General features: G+C 42.6%; 1 protein-coding gene across 3 annotated transcripts in view; it reads right to left on the bottom strand.

Annotated features, from left to right (window-relative positions):
• Window positions 1–18,866, bottom strand: part of STK3 (serine/threonine kinase 3) — a 113,249-nt gene extending 94,383 nt beyond the window's left edge. For all 3 annotated transcript variants that reach the window (XM_083451215.1, XM_083451216.1, XM_083451217.1), the window contains exons 1-6: window positions 18,482–18,866; window positions 11,210–11,290; window positions 9,872–10,000; window positions 5,113–5,227; window positions 2,241–2,405; window positions 966–1,133 (exon numbers count right to left, since the gene is read on the bottom strand). In XM_083451215.1, the coding sequence (XP_083307341.1) occupies window positions 966–1,133; window positions 2,241–2,405; window positions 5,113–5,227; window positions 9,872–10,000; window positions 11,210–11,290; window positions 18,482–18,504 (681 nt within the window). In that variant the 5' untranslated portion in view covers window positions 18,505–18,866. The remainder of the gene's footprint in view (window positions 1–965; window positions 1,134–2,240; window positions 2,406–5,112; window positions 5,228–9,871; window positions 10,001–11,209; window positions 11,291–18,481) is intronic.
• Window positions 18,867–19,434: the final 568 nt, after the last annotated feature.

Raw genomic sequence — 19,434 nt, 5'->3', positions numbered from 1 at the left:
AATTTTAAGAAACCATTGTAGTCATCACTAATCATTATGTCTCCAAGAATAAGGGTACATATTTCTTTAAGATTCAAAAAATCATTAAAAAAATATGTTTCCTTTTCACCCTAAACATAAGACCAAAATAGCTTCATTATATAAGAAAAATCAGCTGCTTCTGTAAGATAATTAATAGTTCAAGTTCCAAACTCAGTTCACGCACTACAAAATACACACCATTACCCTTTAACAAGACACATGAGTGAGGGAATAACCTTTTTCACAGCTGATCCCTTGACAAGCCGGAATGATCAAAGGTATCACCAAAAAGCCAGAAATACAGATTGCCTATGCATTTTCAGTGCCATCAAAAGTAGCAGCTGCACTGCCTTTTTCACATTCCGTGCACACATAAATAATAACAGACAATAAATAAAGGTTTACAATTAATTATATCATGCATAGTATGTCCATAGTTACAACTTTGTTTGTTTCCTATTGGAACAAAAGAGGTGACATCGCATAGATATACCTAATCCAACAACATCTGGAGAGAAACAGGTTCTCCACCCCTGTGCAAAGTGATTAACTCCTAAAATGCCCAAAAGAGCAGAATCATTAGATAAGCAAACATCAAAATATCCTTGGTGACAGTAGCTGTCTTTTTGGGGGAAATCAAAGCAGCAGGTGTAATTAAACTTAAGATTTTAAACCATGTCATTAACAGCAACAGCTGCCTATTAAACGACATGAAGTAAAGGATCACTTTTGGGCTATATTAACTGTTGTGTAGCATATTTTAGTGCCTTCGACCACTATAAAATTTACACTTTACTCGCAGCAGTTTAGTTTTAAATCTCCAATCAAAGTAGCAACTGGACATTCAACTCAAGATGACCAATGTAACCACTTGTCCCACTTTTCCAATGAGCAACATTATACAGCGTGTAATTAATAACAAAGTCACAGTGTATGATTCTTACCCGCATTGGGTGTATATCAGCGTACGGAGGCTTTCCTTCTGCCATTTCTATTGAGGTAATGCCAAGGGACCAGATGTCTGCCACACAATTATAACCAATCTCTTGTATTACCTCTGGAGCCATCCAAAATGGAGTACCTATGACAGTGTTGCGTTTTGCCATTGTATCCTGTAATGACATTATTAAGAAGCTTAACATCTCTCAATGTATTTTCATCTCTCTCTCCCATTATAATATCACATGGAATCTGTGCAACTGAACTTTAACACTTGTGCCTCAAGAAAGCTCAGCAATGCGCTTTCTCCTAAAAGGCATATTTCCAAGAAAAACAGCCTTATTTTAGATAGGTACAAAAAAGTCTAATACAATGTTCTGGAGGGCATGTTTGTGCCTTCAATAATTAAACAATATTTGAAGCCGCAAACACGTGCATAGTTTTTTCATACATTACACATGTTTGTTTGTGTGTGTGTATAAATGTGTATATATATATATACAAGAAGCCGAAAGCACCAACCTGAAGATGACGAGTGAGACCTCGTCGAAACGTCGCCTAGACACCCCAACTTTTACACGGGAAGACACCCGAGGACACCAAAACCTGCATTCCTGTACCCGTGAAAATCTACGAAAGCAGATATATATATATATATATACACACACACACACACACACACACACACACACACACACAAATACACAACCTCTGTGTGTAATTGCAATATGTGCTTACAGAAAATGTGCATCTAAGCACCAAAAAATTACAGTCATATGCACCAGGGCATTGGGACCGGCCACAGCTCTCTACACAAATACATCTGCCACCATATAATGTATGAAGCACCCTAAATATCTGATCCCACATTCAACTTCAACAGTCCATAATCCAGTGTATTTTCCAGTACATGGTCTATTTGCAACTTGGATAGAGAAAGTATTGTCAGAAGTTAGGCCTCCATCTCTAAAGGCAAACCATTGTTCACATTACTTTCCCAGCCAAGTGACACATGCGGGACTGGTTCTGTGAATGGTTCAACACATGCTCTGAGCATAACAAAAAGTCTGGGCTCAACTCACTGTTCAAAAGCTCTGCAGGACACTGTTTGGACAAGATTCAAAAGGCACACACAAGAAAAGCTGACTTCAGTAAGCAAAGACTGCCAAATTAACTGCACCTTTCAAATGGGAAAAAGCTCCATCTCTACCTACAACAGACTGTAGGAAGTGAAGTGCATATATATAAAATATGACTCTACCCATACACTTTATACTTACAGTTAACTGTCCAGCCACTCCAAAGTCAGCTAATTTAGCATGCCCTTCGGTGTTTAAGAGAATGTTTCCAGCCTTTATATCTCTATGTATTTTTCTCATGAAATGCAAATATTCAAGTCCTTTAAGCGTAGATTTAAGAATGGTTGCAATTTCATCTTCTGTAAGCTATGGAGAAACATAAATAACATTTTCTTCTTCTGTGTGTACACACACTGATTACACACTTACGTAAACAATTTGAAAGACTGAGAAACTGTAACACAAAATTATGCAAACTGCCTTATAATTATTATTTATATGGCACGCATAAGGTTATGCAAAATGTTTTACAAATGCAGAAAGCAAGACCCCCAATCAAAGTCCCACTCCTGCAATCCAATCCACATGGCTTGACCTCCTCGAACATGAATTAGAGCCCACAAAAATCAACAAGCATCAAACAGGAGCAGAGGTCCCACAAAAAAAGACTGTGGACGGAGGACCTAAACAAACAGGACATGAAAAGTGAGTGTAAGAGTTTGTAATGTACTCAAAGCCTGGCTTGTGTTTTATTTTGTTATAGATACAATTCTCTCTGTCTTCCCAATTTATCAAAACAGGATTGTATTACAAACTTTTCTGACAATATGCCCTTTGGGTTGTGTATTTACTGACTGCAGTAGAGTTTGAATTGCTGGTTTTGATCTTTAAGGTCCTTTATTGCTTAGGGCTGGGGTACCTGAAGGATCAGCTTGTTCTATACACCTGCCTAAACTTTAGGATCTACTTAAGGTAGATAATAAGAGCCTTGAACACATTCAGTACCAAGCAAGTAATTTTTTATTCCCACCCACCCCAAAAATTTAAATATATTGCTGCTTTAAGTTTCACATGGCCCGTGTTTTTTATGCATTTTTAATGTGTTTTGTTGATTTATTGTACATAGCTTTAATATTTTTATCTCTGTTGTAAACTGCCCTGAGAATATGGTTACAGGGCAGCAAACGAATAGATAAAACAGGGCCCAAATACGCAAATTCATGTGCATCATTAAAATACAAGTAATGCCATTTTCATCAGTCTAGATTGTTGAACTACTCCATCTCTGATTACAGAATTCATGGTCTAACTATGACGGCCCACATTTTCAGGACATCTTACTTCAGCCTTAGGATGCTTCCACCAGAAGTCAGACTGTGAAAATCTAAGTAAATGCTATGTTGCTGGGATTCTGACTAACACACAGCCTCCAAGACACAGGAGCACAGGACTGAGCTCACAACCACACTGATTCTGGTGACTGCACTTAGGAAACACTAGTCTGTGAGGACATATCCATGGACAGCTCTATAGAAGAAATATGACTGGAAATGTGAGAAGAGGCTCAGTCCTTCCTAGTCATATGTATGCTGCAAGGCTAGTCTGACTTCTAAGCTCCAATTCCTTGTGATGGATATAATACATGTGCTTCTAAAGATGAAATCATAAACCAGTCAGTCCATCATTTTCTCTCTTTCTTCCCACAACACTCAAGCATGTCTCAAGCGGACTCTCCATCCTTATAGGATTTTAAACAGAGGTTGCGGGGGCATCTATCATGGATGCTTTAGTTGAGATTCCTGCATTGCATTGCATTGTTGGACTAGATGACCCTCAGGACCCCTTCCAACTCTATGATTCTATAAAATTCTTGACTAAACTAAAATTGTTGATACTGAGTTTACTTCTACTAGGTATTTTCTAGTGGTTTCATTATTTCCTTCATGGATAATTAGCAACAGGAAAGAAAGGAGGACAAACTGATTTTGTATTTTACCATATCAAATAATTTTAAAGAGAATAAAGAGAGGAGAAAAGGTAAAACTATCATTCTGAACCAGATACAGGTCTGATTTATGTATAATAATAAGTCACTGTTTTAAATAAACCATGGTTTAATGGTAGATAGCAGGTCCTGACAGAGGAACCTACGCCGGTGGTTTGTTTTCCTCCAAACTGTGACTGGAACTCAAGAACAAGCACTGACATCCAAATGTAATGTGTGTGTGTTTTCCAGTGAATTTTACATTTAAAAACAAAGGTCTAAGAGCCAAATAGCTTATGAACTACAGTCAGAATCTGTTCAATGAAAGTTTATGATCTTTAAACTTTTAAACTATCAGCCTGGCAATAAATATAAATATTAATGTTAATAATGAACATCAGCTTATAAATACAACTGAATTTGCACCCTCATCCTAGCAGCCAATTCTTGCAGCTCCTTGCCAGCAAAGGGTTTCCTCTCTTGCCAGTCTGCCCCTTCCATGACCCAATGATCCTGTGAGTCAGGATCACAACCACTGACTGAGCATCAGCTTCTCAGACTCAAATTCCTACTTTATGCATCCCAGTTCATGTTCCTACCAGCCCACAAATATGGTTTTTTACTTTAATGTCCTCTACAGCTTGAACACCACATAAAAGAGAGAGAATATCTTCTTCCTTATAAACAGCCATGAAGATTGGTTGATGCAGGCCTGCTTGACATTCCAGCAACCCAAGACTTACTCCTCTGACATGTTGGTATATACTAGTAATATGATTTGCCAAGGTTAAGTCTGTGGTTCTCTGAAAAAACAGTGGACAAATCATATTTCCCTTTCATAAAATTCTTACATTTTTATTAGACATGGTCTGAAAAGATTATTAGACTCTGTCATGGCATGTTATTGTACTTTAAACAGCAGCAGGAGAATCACTATCACTAACAACTAATATAAAAGTAAACAGGGAAAGAATGGGGCCCTTATGAACATCCTCCTCAAGTAACCAAATCTTTGTTGGGAACACTTTTTTATGCATGCAAACAACTGCAAGGGTAATAATATTTTATAAAAAATAATTAAAGACTTACCGTTTTATTACGTAATCTAATTATGTCTGAGACAGAACCAGCTCCACAGTACTCCATAACAATCCACAGGTCTGTGTTCTTAAAATAGCTGCCATAGTACTTGACAACGTAAGGGCTGAACACAAAAAAATGGGTTATCAACATACAGATGTGAACCTTCAAGAATATTAAGAAGCAGTCGTGTCCAGGATAAATTTAGCTAGAATCAGAGCTTGGTATCATTTTTCCAAGCAGCTGCCTGAGTTTTATGATAGGATTTTATTAAAACTTCAGCAAGATAGAAAACAGAACTAAAGATGTTGGTGCACGTGCTAATAATTAAGAGTGCAAAATAGATAGGTAAAGGTAAAGGGACCCCTGACCATTAGGTCCAGTCGTGGCCGACTCTGGGGTTGCAGCACTCATCTCGCTTTATTGGCCGAGGGAGCCAGCGTACAGCTTCTGGGTCATGTGGCCAGCATGACTAAGCCGCTTCTGGCGAACCAGAGCAGCGCACGGAAACGCTATTTACCTTCCCGCCGGAGCGGTACCTATTTATCTACTTGCACTTTGACGTGCTTTCGAACTGCTAGGTTGGCAGGAGCAGGGACCGTCGCGGGGATTCGAACCGCCGACCTTCTGATCGGCAAGTCCTAGGCTCTGTGGTTTAGACCACAGTGCCACCTGCGTGCCTTGCAAAATAGATAACCACACACCATTTTTGTATATGAATGAAAAAGTCACACACAGGCCCAGTGGCCAAATTAGGCCTCCTAGGCCTCTCTATAAGCATTTCTCGAGGCCACACACCTCACCAGCCTCCTTCAGTGTTTCTGCCTAGCCAGAATGAATCCTTGAATTCTGATAATGTTGCCTACTTGCCTGCCTGCCTAGATGACGAACAGAGAGGGTCATGTGACTGTAGAAACTAGCCTATGGTAGAAGCAGTGCTTTTTTTTCTTTAAAAATGTTTAGGGGTACTCTCATTTTGACTCAAGAAAATCACCATTTTATAGTTCAAATCAGGAAAAATAAATACTGGACAAAGGACAAAGATTCAATAAATGTTTAGGGGTATGCGTACACCTGCTTACCCCCAGAAAAAAGCACTGGGTAAGAGGTACAAATCGTATTCACTTTTTCCCCCAGCTCCATTCTCCAAGGCCCCCAGAAGGGAATGTGGCCCTCAAGCTGAAAAATGTTCCCCACCCATGTCACATACCAAACTAGAAGAGAAGAAAAAGAATCCTAATTCGGTTTCCCCAGCAGATCCCAGAAATATCTGTTCTGGTTACTCCCCCAACCCTTCATAACAAATTTTCAGGGACAATGGAGGCTACAAGGGGAGGGGGAAATTAGCAAAAATCACCTCCCAAGCCTCTTCCATTAATGGCCACCTTCACTGGATCAAAAGCCCTTGAGCTCACAAAACACCAACGGTTAGATACAAGCCAGTATGTTCCTGCCCCCAATCTAAAAATCTACATCTTACTGCTCATGCTTGCCAGCCAAATTGTTGGTTAAAAGCATGAGCATGGATAATGGCAACCATTTGCTTGGCACTACTTATTCATTCCCAGGGGAACGTCGTATGTAACCCCTCTTTTTTATTCATACTCCCAAGCAGCAAGCGATCCACTTACAGACACCTGCTTCTGCACTATATTAAATGTCACCTGATTAAGGTAACTGTATCTTAAAAAGCCCCATAAAATATGTATTTGAACATACAAGACAATATTGCAATCTATTCATAGGGAAATTATCTCCACTAATTAGGAATTTTAAATACATAGTGCCACCACGCTACATTAGTCTCTTTGCTTAAGAGAGTTTAAGACTTCCTTTTCTCCCTAGGTCAAGGAGCTCTCGTTGCCTCTAGATTTTAGTGCTTAACTTTTATCTCTCACCACTACTGAGTTAAGCACAACTACTACTACTGACATATCAGTGTCAACAGGACATCTCCATCCAAATCCAACCCGGAGATCTACCAAATTCTGAATAAATACATCATAAAATCCCATTTCATCCTTATCAGCGATATATGACGGACTTTAAACCTTGCCCCTTACAATTGTGCTATTCCTAGGATACAATATTTTGGGACAATCTCCATAACAAATTCTGAAGACCTTACACTAAAGATTAACAAACTGCAATAAAAACAAATGATAAAAGCTTGCCGAAGTATATATGATATTTAAATATTTAGAGCTGAGCAACATTCTTGCAGTCTTCTAATTCAGGTCAGTTAGTCTTACTTTAACTACTGTGTGTTTTGGGGCATTTGCATTTGTCCATAAAGATCTTCGCTGATAAGAAAGCAAGCCTCTAAAGAAAGGGAGGTATTCTCCACACAAATATTTTACAAGGGAGTGATTCACAAATATTTTACTAAGGGCACACCCTTATCTACCTATCACTGCCAACCTTCTGCATGGATGGAAACCCCACTTAATCCCTCTTACTGCCTCATCTGAAGAACCAAGGCTCTCATCACCAGTGAATAACTGCAGTATAGTTTAAAGGAGTTCCAGCATCTTGATGCTTGGCTCCTCTGCCTTGCCCTTGCTAGCTAAATAGAATCCCCAAAGCAGCTGAAGAAAAATTCAAGCACATGAGCCTACACCAAGATACGACCTGCTCTCAATCCATGAGATAGGGCAGACTGTAAATATTTATTTGAAGGAGGATATCCTCTCTGCTCAAACTACTCCAGACATATTTCCAGCTTCTTAGTCCAAGGAAATCTATTCAATGCCATCTCAAAAACAGAAACACCCAAGCACCACTACTAAGGAAGACCACAAATGAGGCGTAGTGGACCCCACTATATCACTGATGAATGGAAAGGGAGATTGGGATTTTTTGTTGACCACCCTACATGCAAGTTTCCTAGACAGCATTTACCGTACTTTTCGCACCATAGGATGCACTTTTTCCGTCTTAAAAACTAAGGGGGAAAGTCTGTGTGTCCTATGAAGCGAATGCAGGGGGGAGGCAGGCAGGAAAAGCCCCCAAGAGCCCCACACAAGCTTTGCGTGGCTCTTGCGGGCTTTTCCCGCCAGTCAGTCCCTTCTCCCTCCTCTAGAAAAGCCTTGCACAACCTCTCCAGCCGGGGGGAGGCTGCGCAAGGCTAAAGAGGAAGCCAGGGCAGCGAGCGCAATCCATCCCACACGCTGCCGTGGCTTCCTCTTTAGCCTTGCGCGCCCCTCCAGCTGGGGGGGGGGGGGGAGAGGCTGCGCAAGGCTAAAGAGGAAGCCAGGGCAGCAAGCACGATCCATCCCGTTCGTTCGCTGCTCTGGCTTCCTCTTTAGCCTTGCGCGCCCCTCCAGCGGGCGGGGGTGGGAGGCTGCGAACGCGATCCACCAGAGGTAGATCTTAACCCTTGCCTCACCTGGGAGCTTCTCTGGGCAGGAATTCCCTCAGCTTAAGTGGGGTGGGGGAAGTGTGGCAGGTAGGGGGGTACCTACCTAGACACTGAAGCCACCTGTCTCTCCAATGAAAATTGGGAGTGGGCATTGTGTGAAGTGGCTGTGGATCTCCTGCCGCAGAACTGTAGGACTGTATAGAGTTGGGAGGGGCCCCCGAGGGTCATCTAGCCCAGCCCCCTCACAATGTAGGAATCACAGCTAAAGAATGCCAGGCAGATGGTCCCCCAACCGCTGCTTAAAAGCCTCCAGTGGTGGAAACCCCCAACACCTTCCGAGGTCATAGAATTGCAGGGTTGGAAGGGAACCCCAGGAGTCATCTAGTCCAGCCCCGGTGGACAGCGGGCACGATCCATCCCATTGCGCAAGGCTAAAGATGCTGCGCAAGGCTAAAGAGGAAGCCAAGGCAGTGAGCGGGATAGATCGCGCTCGCTGCCTTGTCTTCTTCTTTAGCCGCGCTGGAGAGGTTGCGCAGCTATGGATCCTGCTCGCTGTCTTGGCTTCTTTGCTCTTTGGGGCTGGGGGGGGGAACCCGGGCTTCCCCCGCACCCCCGAGAAGCTCTGGGAGAAGCGCAGCCTGTCCACTGCTCTTTGGGGCTGGGGGGAATAATATTTTTTTCCTTGATTTCCCCCTCTAAAAACTAGATAGAGCGAAAAATACGGTATGTATTCATACATCACCTTATTTGCTGTGCTAAACAGCATTCTTCAAGGAAACCTTTCTTTAAATAAAAACAAATTGGTCCACTATTCGTTTCATTCCAATATTTACCTTGCATCTAACCTGAACTGTAACTACCTGGTGTCAATTCTGAGATGAACTGTGGAATTCATTGCTTTTGTATATTAGACAGGGGTCCTCTGTGTTCAGCCTTAGAAGTCAGCTTAAAACAATTTTGTTTACACAGTACTACCCTACCGTGCAACCTTGTTCTATGTTCTTTTGATCTTTGCACTTTTGTGCATATAGCCTTTGAGAATATTTTTCCTTCATTCAGCAGTAATTTATGCATAAATAAATAACGAACATGAAACATGATCAAGCTTTGTCAGAGCACCAGAGTCAGTACCAAGGCATAAAAAATACTTCAAAGAAAGAAGAAAGGATGCATCAGTCCTCTTCCACTCACCCAACTGCATTAGCCAGTAGGTAGAAAAGGCGTGTAGCAAGATTAAAAACCAAATAAAACATCCACATTTCTCATAACTGAACTGTGAAGACTTTAAAAGAGACTTTGAACTTCAGCTTGAAATTCTCAGCAGATTCAAACTTACACTATCAAATATTTTAGGCAGTTTTTAAAAAAAAGACAGAAGAGCTCTCACAATAAGTATGTACTTCATACCTGTCACATTGTTGCATTATAGAAATTTCCTTAATAATTTCCTGAAGATCTGATTCAACAGGGACTTGCTTAATTGCCACTACTTGACCAGATTCCTTATGAATGGCTTTAAATACACTCCCATAAGACCTAGAAAAGAAAACAGTTTCCAACTGATTTAAGCTCTGAATAATAAAATTGCAGTTCATTCAAACCAACCTATAAATAGTTAATGCAAAAGCCACGGTTGCTCATTGTAGAGGCTTCATTTTCACATGCCTCTAAAACAGGATGCCCTGGCTTTAAATGTTTGTTTGTTTGTTTGTTTGTTTACTGCCTTTTTTTATCTGAGGATCACAGGGTGGCTTCAATATAAAAACATAAAAACGCACAGCATAGTAACAAACAAAAGTAATAACCCCCCCACCCCACCCCACACACAGTTTAAGAGGCCGTATATTGTTTAATTAGCCAAAGGAGAAGAGGCATGTTTTCGCCTGGCGCCTTACGGTGCCTCCATAGGGAGAGGACTCCACAAATGGAGAGCAACCACAGAAATAGGCAATAGAAGTAATGAATATAAAGATCTCAATAGTATTCCCTGATTTTAGGAAGTACCTCATTTTCTTAGATGGAACCGATACCCAAACAGCAAATTGCTGCCAGTGAAACAGGCCTCAGTCAATGCTTTTTCAGTAGAGCAGGCTTCCTCAAACTTGGCCCTCCAGCTGTTTTGGGACTACAACTCCCATCATCCCTACCTAACAGGACCAGTGGTCAGAGATGATGGGAACTGTAGTCTCAAAATATCTGGAGGGCAGAGTTTGCCTATGCCTGTAGAGTGTGAGCATTAACACATTCCCTTGCTCTGTGAGAAATGCTAGTTAACCTGCAATAGGTCTTGTTGATGTTTCAAGGAGAAAGGAGGATAGGGAGGTCACATAGTGACAGCTTCAGCTATGACAGCAACAGAAGCTGACTTGAGGGGCAAAACACCTGTTTGGAAGCATGCAAAGGAAAAGAGTTGTGGAGATGGAGGAAGAAGAAATGCAATCTGGAACATAAGCATAGCTAACAGGAGAAAAGATAACCACCCCCTTCTCCACTCAAAATCACCAAATCGTGTTTTCATTTTATTTTTTATTTTTAAATCCCTATCAGAGCATTGTTACACTCACATGGGTAATATGGAGCTTTCCCACAGCTCCAAAATATTTCTTGGCTGTGGGCACTACTCCAAATAAAGAAGCATTTCCAGCTCTAGGTCAGTTGTACTATTCTTGTCTGTGTTTGTGCGATGTTTTGTTTAGAGTCTTCCCAACCATCCCACCTCTCTGCAGCACATAAAGTAATACATACCCTTCACCGAGCTTCTCCAATACATCAAATACTTCTTCAGGCTGTTTAGTCAAGCTATCTTCACTTAGCTTTTTCAGTTTGCTATCAAAAATATTTTAAATAAACAAAAATTAGTGATTTGCTATTTCTTATTGTAGAGTCATTGGGTTGTATTCAACAAAGCACTGTGCAAATGTGCAAGGATTTTTCCTTGTGCAACAGAACATTTTCTCCTTCTCCTCCCCTGCACACCCCCTAGATCCATGTTTCCCAACGTGGGGCAAACAGGAATGTGTGGGTGGGTTGGGGGAGTGTATAGGCTAGTGAGATGTTGGAACTTGCTTGCAATGCTGCTTAATGATTTGATTCCTACTGTTTAATTCTAAGTTCTTATCAGCACACCAATGCATGCCAGCCTCATGAGCACATGTATGACATGTGCTCCTGTTGATGACTAGACAACAGTTAAGAACCACAATACAGTCATAACTCATGTTATGTCCGCTTCCTGTTATGTTCTTTCAGGATACGTCCTGCGGTGATGTACCAGAAGTACCAGAAAGGGTTACTTCCGGGTTTCGCGGCTCGCGCATGCGCAGATGCGCAAAATGGCATCCTCGCATGCGCAGAAGCGGCGAATCGTAACCTGCGCATGCGCAGATGTGCCGCTCCGGGTTGCGTTCTGCTCATGTTATGAACGGGCCTCCAGAACGGATCCCGTTCGCAAACAGAGGTACCACTGTATCCCCTACAGAAAGGCATTATACTGAGTCTGTCTAACCTCATACCCAGAAGTTCTAGACCCTCCTCTGCTCTTCAATTCTTACAAAAGATTCATGTTCTGGACACGCAGGACAGAACAGTGCAATCTCAATATTTTATACTTCCAGTCCCAGAAAAGGTGAGAGCCTATTTTGTAAAATGATTAAACTGAACACTTGAAGCAGCTGCCAGATGAGTCTTAGTTGCCACCAGAAATTCAAATTCAAATGTTTGGAGTGGGGAGACCCTCCCAGTCGAAGATGAGGAAATTGTAGTCTGCTTTCGTGCTTCATAAGAGCGGGGGGGGGGGGAGATGACAACTAAAAAACTAGTACAATAATAGTACAGAGCTACAGAGTAGCACCACAACTTTGTTTACTGATGACCAGAAACTAGCTAGCTCTAAACGTGTATATCCAGTTAATCTTTTATGTTGGTTTTAAAATGAGAACTAGGGTTTTCAAGTGTTAAGGAGTTGAATGAGGGCCAAACATGGAAAGGGGAACTGTACAGTAGAGGTCTTGGTTTGAGGAGGCAGCAGTGGAGGAAGAAACATCTGTCCAAGGAAAAAGCAAGGACAGAAGAACAGTCATCCCATTGGTATCATTTCCCTTTCATGTACATGCACCACTAAGTCCCCAACACAGATATTTGTCTTCTGTATTGCAAGTTCCCTCATGAAATCAGGAAGCTAAGTTGATCAAAAACGAAGCTAATTGAAGAAATCAACCAATGAAAAGTTTGCCCGAAATCCCCTTGCAAGTTGTATAAGATGTATGAACATTCAGAAAAAGTACAAAGAGCTGAGATGCTTCTTCTATAATACTACCCAGTCCTGCCCACATAACAATGCAATCTTATCACAACATGGTGCTTTGATTTTAAAAAAGAAAAAGGATGGCATTTACTTTGCCGTTTTATTTAAGGAACACTATTTCCGTTCATTCACATGTAACGGACATAAAAATTAAAATAATTCATGAGAGCCTGTGTAGTCTAGTGGACATCAGATCAAGGCTTCACAATTAACTTCACAATTAAGTTGGTGATAAATAGAGCTCTTCACCAAAGCACATGCTTTGCATGCATCAAGTCAATCCCTGCCATTTCCAGGTGGTGATGGAAGAGTCACTACCATGCATAGTACAGTGGTACCGCAGGTTACATATGCTTCAGGTTACATACGCTTCAGGTTACAGACTCCACTAACCCAGAAATAGTACCTCGGGTTAAGAACTTTGCTTCAGGATGAGAACAGAAATCGTGCGGCGGCGGCACAGCGGCTGCGGGAGGCGCCATTAGCTAAAGTGGTACCTCAGGTTAAGAACAGTTTCAGATTAAGAACGGACCTCAGGAACGAATTAAGTACGTAACCAGAGGTACCACTGTACAAGGGCTATGTGGACAAATAAACTGGACCTCATATAAGGCAGCTTCCTAAAAACCATGGTTGTCCTCAGTTTTATACTTTTTGGGGGCTGCAAAAACCAATCACAGCTCTTTAATCAGTATGCCGTATAACACATTTCACAAACAAATCTTTGCTATATTCACATATTAATATTCTATAGGCGTATGCAGAGGATTTTACATGTAAAAAAGTAACATGATCAGGGCCCAAATCCCACATCTGGGTGCTTTTATAATTGTTACTGAACTGAATTTCTGCATTCTTTAATAAATTTTATTGTGTTTTGTTGTATTATATATATCGTAAATAGCTTTGGGACTTTTAATATACAAAATTATATACAGGTCTGGAAAATCAACCTAACACTCACTATATTGACTATATTCCTTTGTCACAGATTAAATACCTCCTCTCTTCAAAAAAAAGAAAATACAGTGGTGCCTCGCAAGACGAAAAGAATCCGTTCCGGGAGTCTTTTCGTCTTGCGGTTTTTTCGTCTTGCGAAGCAAGCCCATTGACGGAGTAGCGCTATTAGCGCTATTGGCTAAAAAAGGGCTAAAAACAGCTTTTTTTAGGGGGGGGATTAGCGGTTTTGCTGCTAAAATGCTTTTAGCAGCTTAGCGATTCAGAATAAGGGGTTTTGGAGCAAAAAAAAAATTCGATTTTTTCCCGTCATTTTTTGTCTTGCGAAACAAGCCCATAGGGAAATTCGTCCTGCGAAGCGCCTCTGCAGACGGAAAACCCTTTCGTCTTGCGGGTTTTCCGTCTTGCGAGGCATTCGTCTTGCGGGGCACCACTGTATACTTATCTCTTACTACAAAAGCACCACACATAGGGACTATACGGCACTATACCTATTTTAACAATCTACATTATTTTACCAGTGGAAGTGGTGGTTCTGAAACCTTGCACCTCTTGGGAAGCAGCAGATTCAAATTCACACACAAAAAAATCCAGCTGAGTTACAGTGGTACCTTGGTTCCCAAATGGCTTAGTTGATGAACAAATCGGCTCCCAAATGCCGCAAACCCAGAAGTAAGTGTTCCGGTTTACAAACGTTTTTTGGAAGCCGAACATCCATTTTGGCTGTTAGCATTGTTTCTGGGGCCAATCAGCTAATGAGAAGCCGTGCCTTGGTTTTTTAATGTTTTGGAAGTCGAACGTACTTACAGAATGAATTGAGTTCGAGAACCAAGGTAAAAAGGTAAAGGTAAAGGACCCTTGACAGTTAAGTCCAGTCGCGAACAACTCTGGAGTTGTGTCGCTCATCTCGCTTTACTGGCCAAGGGAGCCGACGTTTGTCCGCAGAGTTTTTCTGGTTCATGTGGCCAGCATGACTAAGCAGTTTACCTTCTCGCTGGAGCAGTACCTATTTATCTACTTGCACTTTGATGTGCTTTCAAACTGCTAGGTTGGCAGGAGCTGGGACAGAGCAACAGGAGCTCACCCCGTTGCGGGGATTCGAACCGTCGACCTTCCGATCGGCAAGACCTAGGCTCTGTGGTTTAGACCACAGCGCCACCCACGTCTATTCTATGAAGATGCAATACATTTGATGCAGTTCATACAGAACTGGGTCCAATGTAGCATTGATTTCCCCATTTTTCTGTCAGGCTTACGGAATGACTTGCCAGATGACTAGTGCCCAAGGAATCATTCTAGACCTCTTCTTACAACCCAACTTCATTCTTCTTACTTGCTTGGGGGAATCATTTTGTATATTTGATCCTTTGAATCTGCTTTGGCCAAACTGTGTTTTATACAGCACACGAAAGTATGCAAACCGGGAGAAGTTTTTAACATAGCCTACATGCCAAAGTTAGCTAAAATAAACTGTATTTAGTTTCTAAATGAAGCTGGGGAATTTCCATTAATTGCTGTGCTGTCTATATGCTCACTACAAGGATCTGTTGCAGACATTTGTTGGCCCATGTTCATTTTAAATTAAAAGTGGCATCTGACCCAAGAAATGGAGTTAAGAAAACTAGTCTACAGCAGAACAAATTGCTTATGAATACTTGAATATTTATAACCACATGTAAAAACAAACAACTTCCTTAATTTAAAAACATAGGAAGAGAAGAGAATATATATGGAAATCATAGGCAGTTCTCATGTTTACAAAAGCCAGGAATGAATATTTTCTTCCTAAATGTAAAAAAACAAACCTTGAATCGAAGTTTATATAAGCTTATGGATGAAAAAAGGCATGAACTACAAAAAAACCTCTTGATGATTAATAATTTAAGCATTGCAATTGTAAAATAACACAACACATTGAAAAGTAAAGACAAGTTAAAGAGGTGCAATCTCAAAAAAGCATATTATGTTTTGCCATTGTTAGAAATGCTCAAATTCTACCCCAAATAAAATTAAAATACTTTATACTGCATATAATTCTAACCACATCTACCATTCCTATGTAAGCCAGTAACAAATCTTGGATACAGTGCATGGTTTCTTTACAGAGAGACAAACCACAAGCCCAGGTTCAGACATAATGCTATGCCTAGCCATGGCTTAGCACAGGAGTGGGAGAGAAGCAGCTGTGATTTCTCCCCATGCACCAGCATGCTGCTCATTTAACTTTTAAACCATAGCAAGCTTAACTGCCAAGAGGCTAGTAATATTCCAGGAAAGGGTTTTTCTTCTTCCATGGCTAGCACAGAAACCAAGTACAGTGGTACCTCAGGTTAAGAACTTAATTTGTTCCGGAGGTCCGTTCTTAACCTGAAACTGTTCTTAACCTGAGGTACCACTTTAGCTGATGGGGCCTCCCACTGCAGCCGCGCCACGCCGCTGCCGCACGATTTCTGTTCTCATCCTGAAACAAAGTTCTTAACCTGAGATACTATTTCTGGGTTAGCGGAGTCTGTAACCTGAAGCGTCTGTAACCCATGATACCATTGTATGAAAAGGGAAGGGGAAACAAAGTCTTCCATCTCTCCTCTGTCAGGCTGCTCCTCGCCTGCATAAAACTTCTAGTCACCAATGGCTACCAAGCAAGTTGTTGCTAAATAAAAGGCTGCCATCTCACAATAACAGCATCAATGCTGGCAGCCCTAACATACCTTACTATGATTGCAAAGTGGGTTTGCTAGCCATGTGTGGATCACAGCACCAGCCATCACTGAACCTCTTTCCGCTGCAAGTTACTTTAAGCTTGCAGCTGTTACTTTAATGTTGGGGAAAGAACATAGCTCAATAGTAGAGCACATACTTTACATGCAGAAGGTTCTAGCGCCAATCCCTAGCATTAAAGAGATCAGGAAGCAGGTGATGGGAAATACTATCTGTGGACAGCAACCAGCCATCCATGTAGCCAATATTGGACTAAAAAACAGCTAGGAAATTGTCTGAATACGGTTTAAAATCAGCATCTCCCCAACCCAAAAATACGGCAGACGTTTATTATGTATCAATTACAGGAAAAAATACATAATCTGTTTTTTAGTCCTGGTCAACTTGAAGATTCAATACATCCTAAGAAAGTGCACATAACAGGGCATTCAGAACACCTACAGTCTGCTTCCTATGTAGATGCTGGAAAGGGAAGCTTGAGATCACTATCTACCCAACCCAACAGATCACCACAGATACAATGAGGTAAAATATACAGTAATATACCAATAAACATAGCTTTTAGGGTATGTATGTTTTTACCTCCTATAATCTTTCAAATATAAAATAAGTTGTGTGTATTACAAGATTCCCAAAATCGTGTTGTTTTTTTTAAAATAGATGCTGTCCCTTCAGGGATTTCATTTCTCACAATTTAGCACTCTCTCCTAAATCCATAATTTGAGTAAACGAAATCCAATAGCCTAAATTGAAGCATGTTCTTGACAATGAGCCAGAACCTACTGTCGTTGTCTGTTTCAAACATACACTTCCAGAAGGATTTGTAATAATGCAGACAGGCCGTAATTCCCCAAACTTCTATTCCCACACCCCTTCACTAAGATACAGGTCAGATGTTTCAGCAGACCTCTTCCAAGGGGACCAAAGGAAGGACATTCAGAAAAATGCAACATTCTCTCTGCCCCATGGGAAGAACCGGCAGGGAGGTCTAAAGTGGGTGGCGTACATGCAAGTATGAGAGAGAAATTAATTTCTGCCCCACTCCCACACAAACTACAGATGGGACCACGTGTGGGGTCTTTATCCCTCTATTGGGACTATGAAGACTATATACACCGAGGGGGCATGTCATCAGACTGACCCAATGCAAACCAGTCATGTCTTAATGTCCTCTAACAAAACTGTCAAACCCACAAGCATCATAGTACAGTGGTACCTCGGGTTACATACGCTTCAGGTTACAGACTCCGCTAACCCAGAAATATTACCTCAGGTTAAGAACTTTGCTTTCAGGATGAGAACAGAAATTGTGCTCCGGCGGTGCGGCGGCAGCAGGAGGCCCCATTAGCTAAAGTGGTGCTTCAGGTTAAGAACAGTTTCAGGTTAAGAATGGACCTTACAGTGAGGTACCACTGTAAAAGAATGGCAAAGGGGGGAGATGCCACAATTCCTGCTATGAAAGGCAAGCAGTACACATCCCACGTTACTAGTGCCTACCTGGAAATATTAGCCCAAACCTGTGCCACTCTGAGGCACAGAGATCTGGGGAAGGCATGATCCAGGCCATCATGTCTGTGTGTGTCTGTGTGTGTTTAACAGACATGATGGGGCATCCCCTGCTTTCCCACATGGGGCATCGGCTTGGGGGAGGGGGAAATGTACACGTGTATTTACACGCATTCACACAGCAAAACTGTGACAATGATGGGGCGTCCATCGACGCTTAGCTAATGCTATAATAGATGTCTTTAAGAGATGGGAAGTGTACATTTGAAACACACACACACTCAGGATCCCTCCTCAGAGGGAGGCCTGGAGCAGGGGGATGCGGGGAGGAAATGGTGGCCAGAGGGGACGAATCCACCGGGAAGCCTCCCCGGGAACCCGGAGCCGGAGCGTCAAGGGAGGCGCCCGGGAGCTGCGCGGTGCGGCCTAGCCTGGCCTCCTCCTCCTCCTCCTCCTCCCTTGCGCCCAAAATAAACCTCGCCCCCGCCCGCTCCCGCGGCCTCTCGGGAACCGGGGAGGCCCTCGGCCGTTACCTTTTGGGCGCTGCCTGCTCCATGGCTGCGGCCGGCGGCTCCTGGGATTATTCCCGCCCCCCTTCCCCACAGCCCACCAAAGGCAAGGCGCCGTTTAAATACCCCTCTGACAGGACCTAACAGAAACTCTCCGCACAACTTTCCTTCCACAGCTGGCCCTTTAAAAGCGACCCTCCCCTCGCGCCGCGTCCGCTGCCTGACTTCAGCGCTACGCACAGGACGGGGCCTTTGCTGCTTGGGACGGAACGCGCCGCCCACCCAGCCTCTCTATTGGCTGAGGCATAGGAGATGCGAAGCGGCCATTGGTCTCCCCGAAAATCAATCGGGAAACCCAGAAGACGGAAGAGAAAGTTACACTTTACGTCGGCTGGAAGCGAAGCGGGAGCGTTTGCTATAGTGGCACGCAAGGGGAGTGGGCGGGGGGGTGGCGAGCAGAGTGCGTCATGACGGAGGCACGCAAGTGGGGAACGTCCCCTTTGCGTCGCTAGGGTCCCTGCGTGAACCAGTGCATGTTGGATTATGTAGTATTCTGGGCCACATGTGTTCCACTGCCTCCCGCAGTTTGGTCAGACGCTTGCTGGTAGCTTCGAGAAGACTGTCCAACCATCTCGTCCTCTGTCGTCCCCTTCTCCTTGTGCCTTCCATCTTTCCCAACACCAGGGTATTTTCCAGGGAGTCTGGAAAGTATTGGAGCCTCAGCTTCAGGATCTGTCCTTCCAGTGAGCACTCAGGGCTGATTTCCTTAAGAATGGATAGGTTTGATCTTATTGCAGTCCATGGGACTCTCAAGAGTCTCCTTTGCTGTTGTTTAGTCGTCTCCGACTCTTCATGACCCCATGGACCAGAGCACACCAGGCACTCCTGTCTTCCACAGTTTAGTCAAACTCATGCTGGTAGCTTTGAGAACACTGTCCAACCATCTCGTCCTCTGTCGTCCCCTTCTCCTTGTGCCC

The sequence above is a fragment of the Podarcis tiliguerta genome (genome assembly GCF_965153285.1).
Source record: "Podarcis tiliguerta genome assembly, chromosome: 7".
Classification (NCBI taxonomy): domain Eukaryota; kingdom Metazoa; phylum Chordata; class Lepidosauria; order Squamata; family Lacertidae; genus Podarcis; species Podarcis tiliguerta.
The sequence above is the reverse complement of the archived record's forward strand: the minus strand, read 5'-3'. Positions and strand labels throughout refer to the sequence as shown.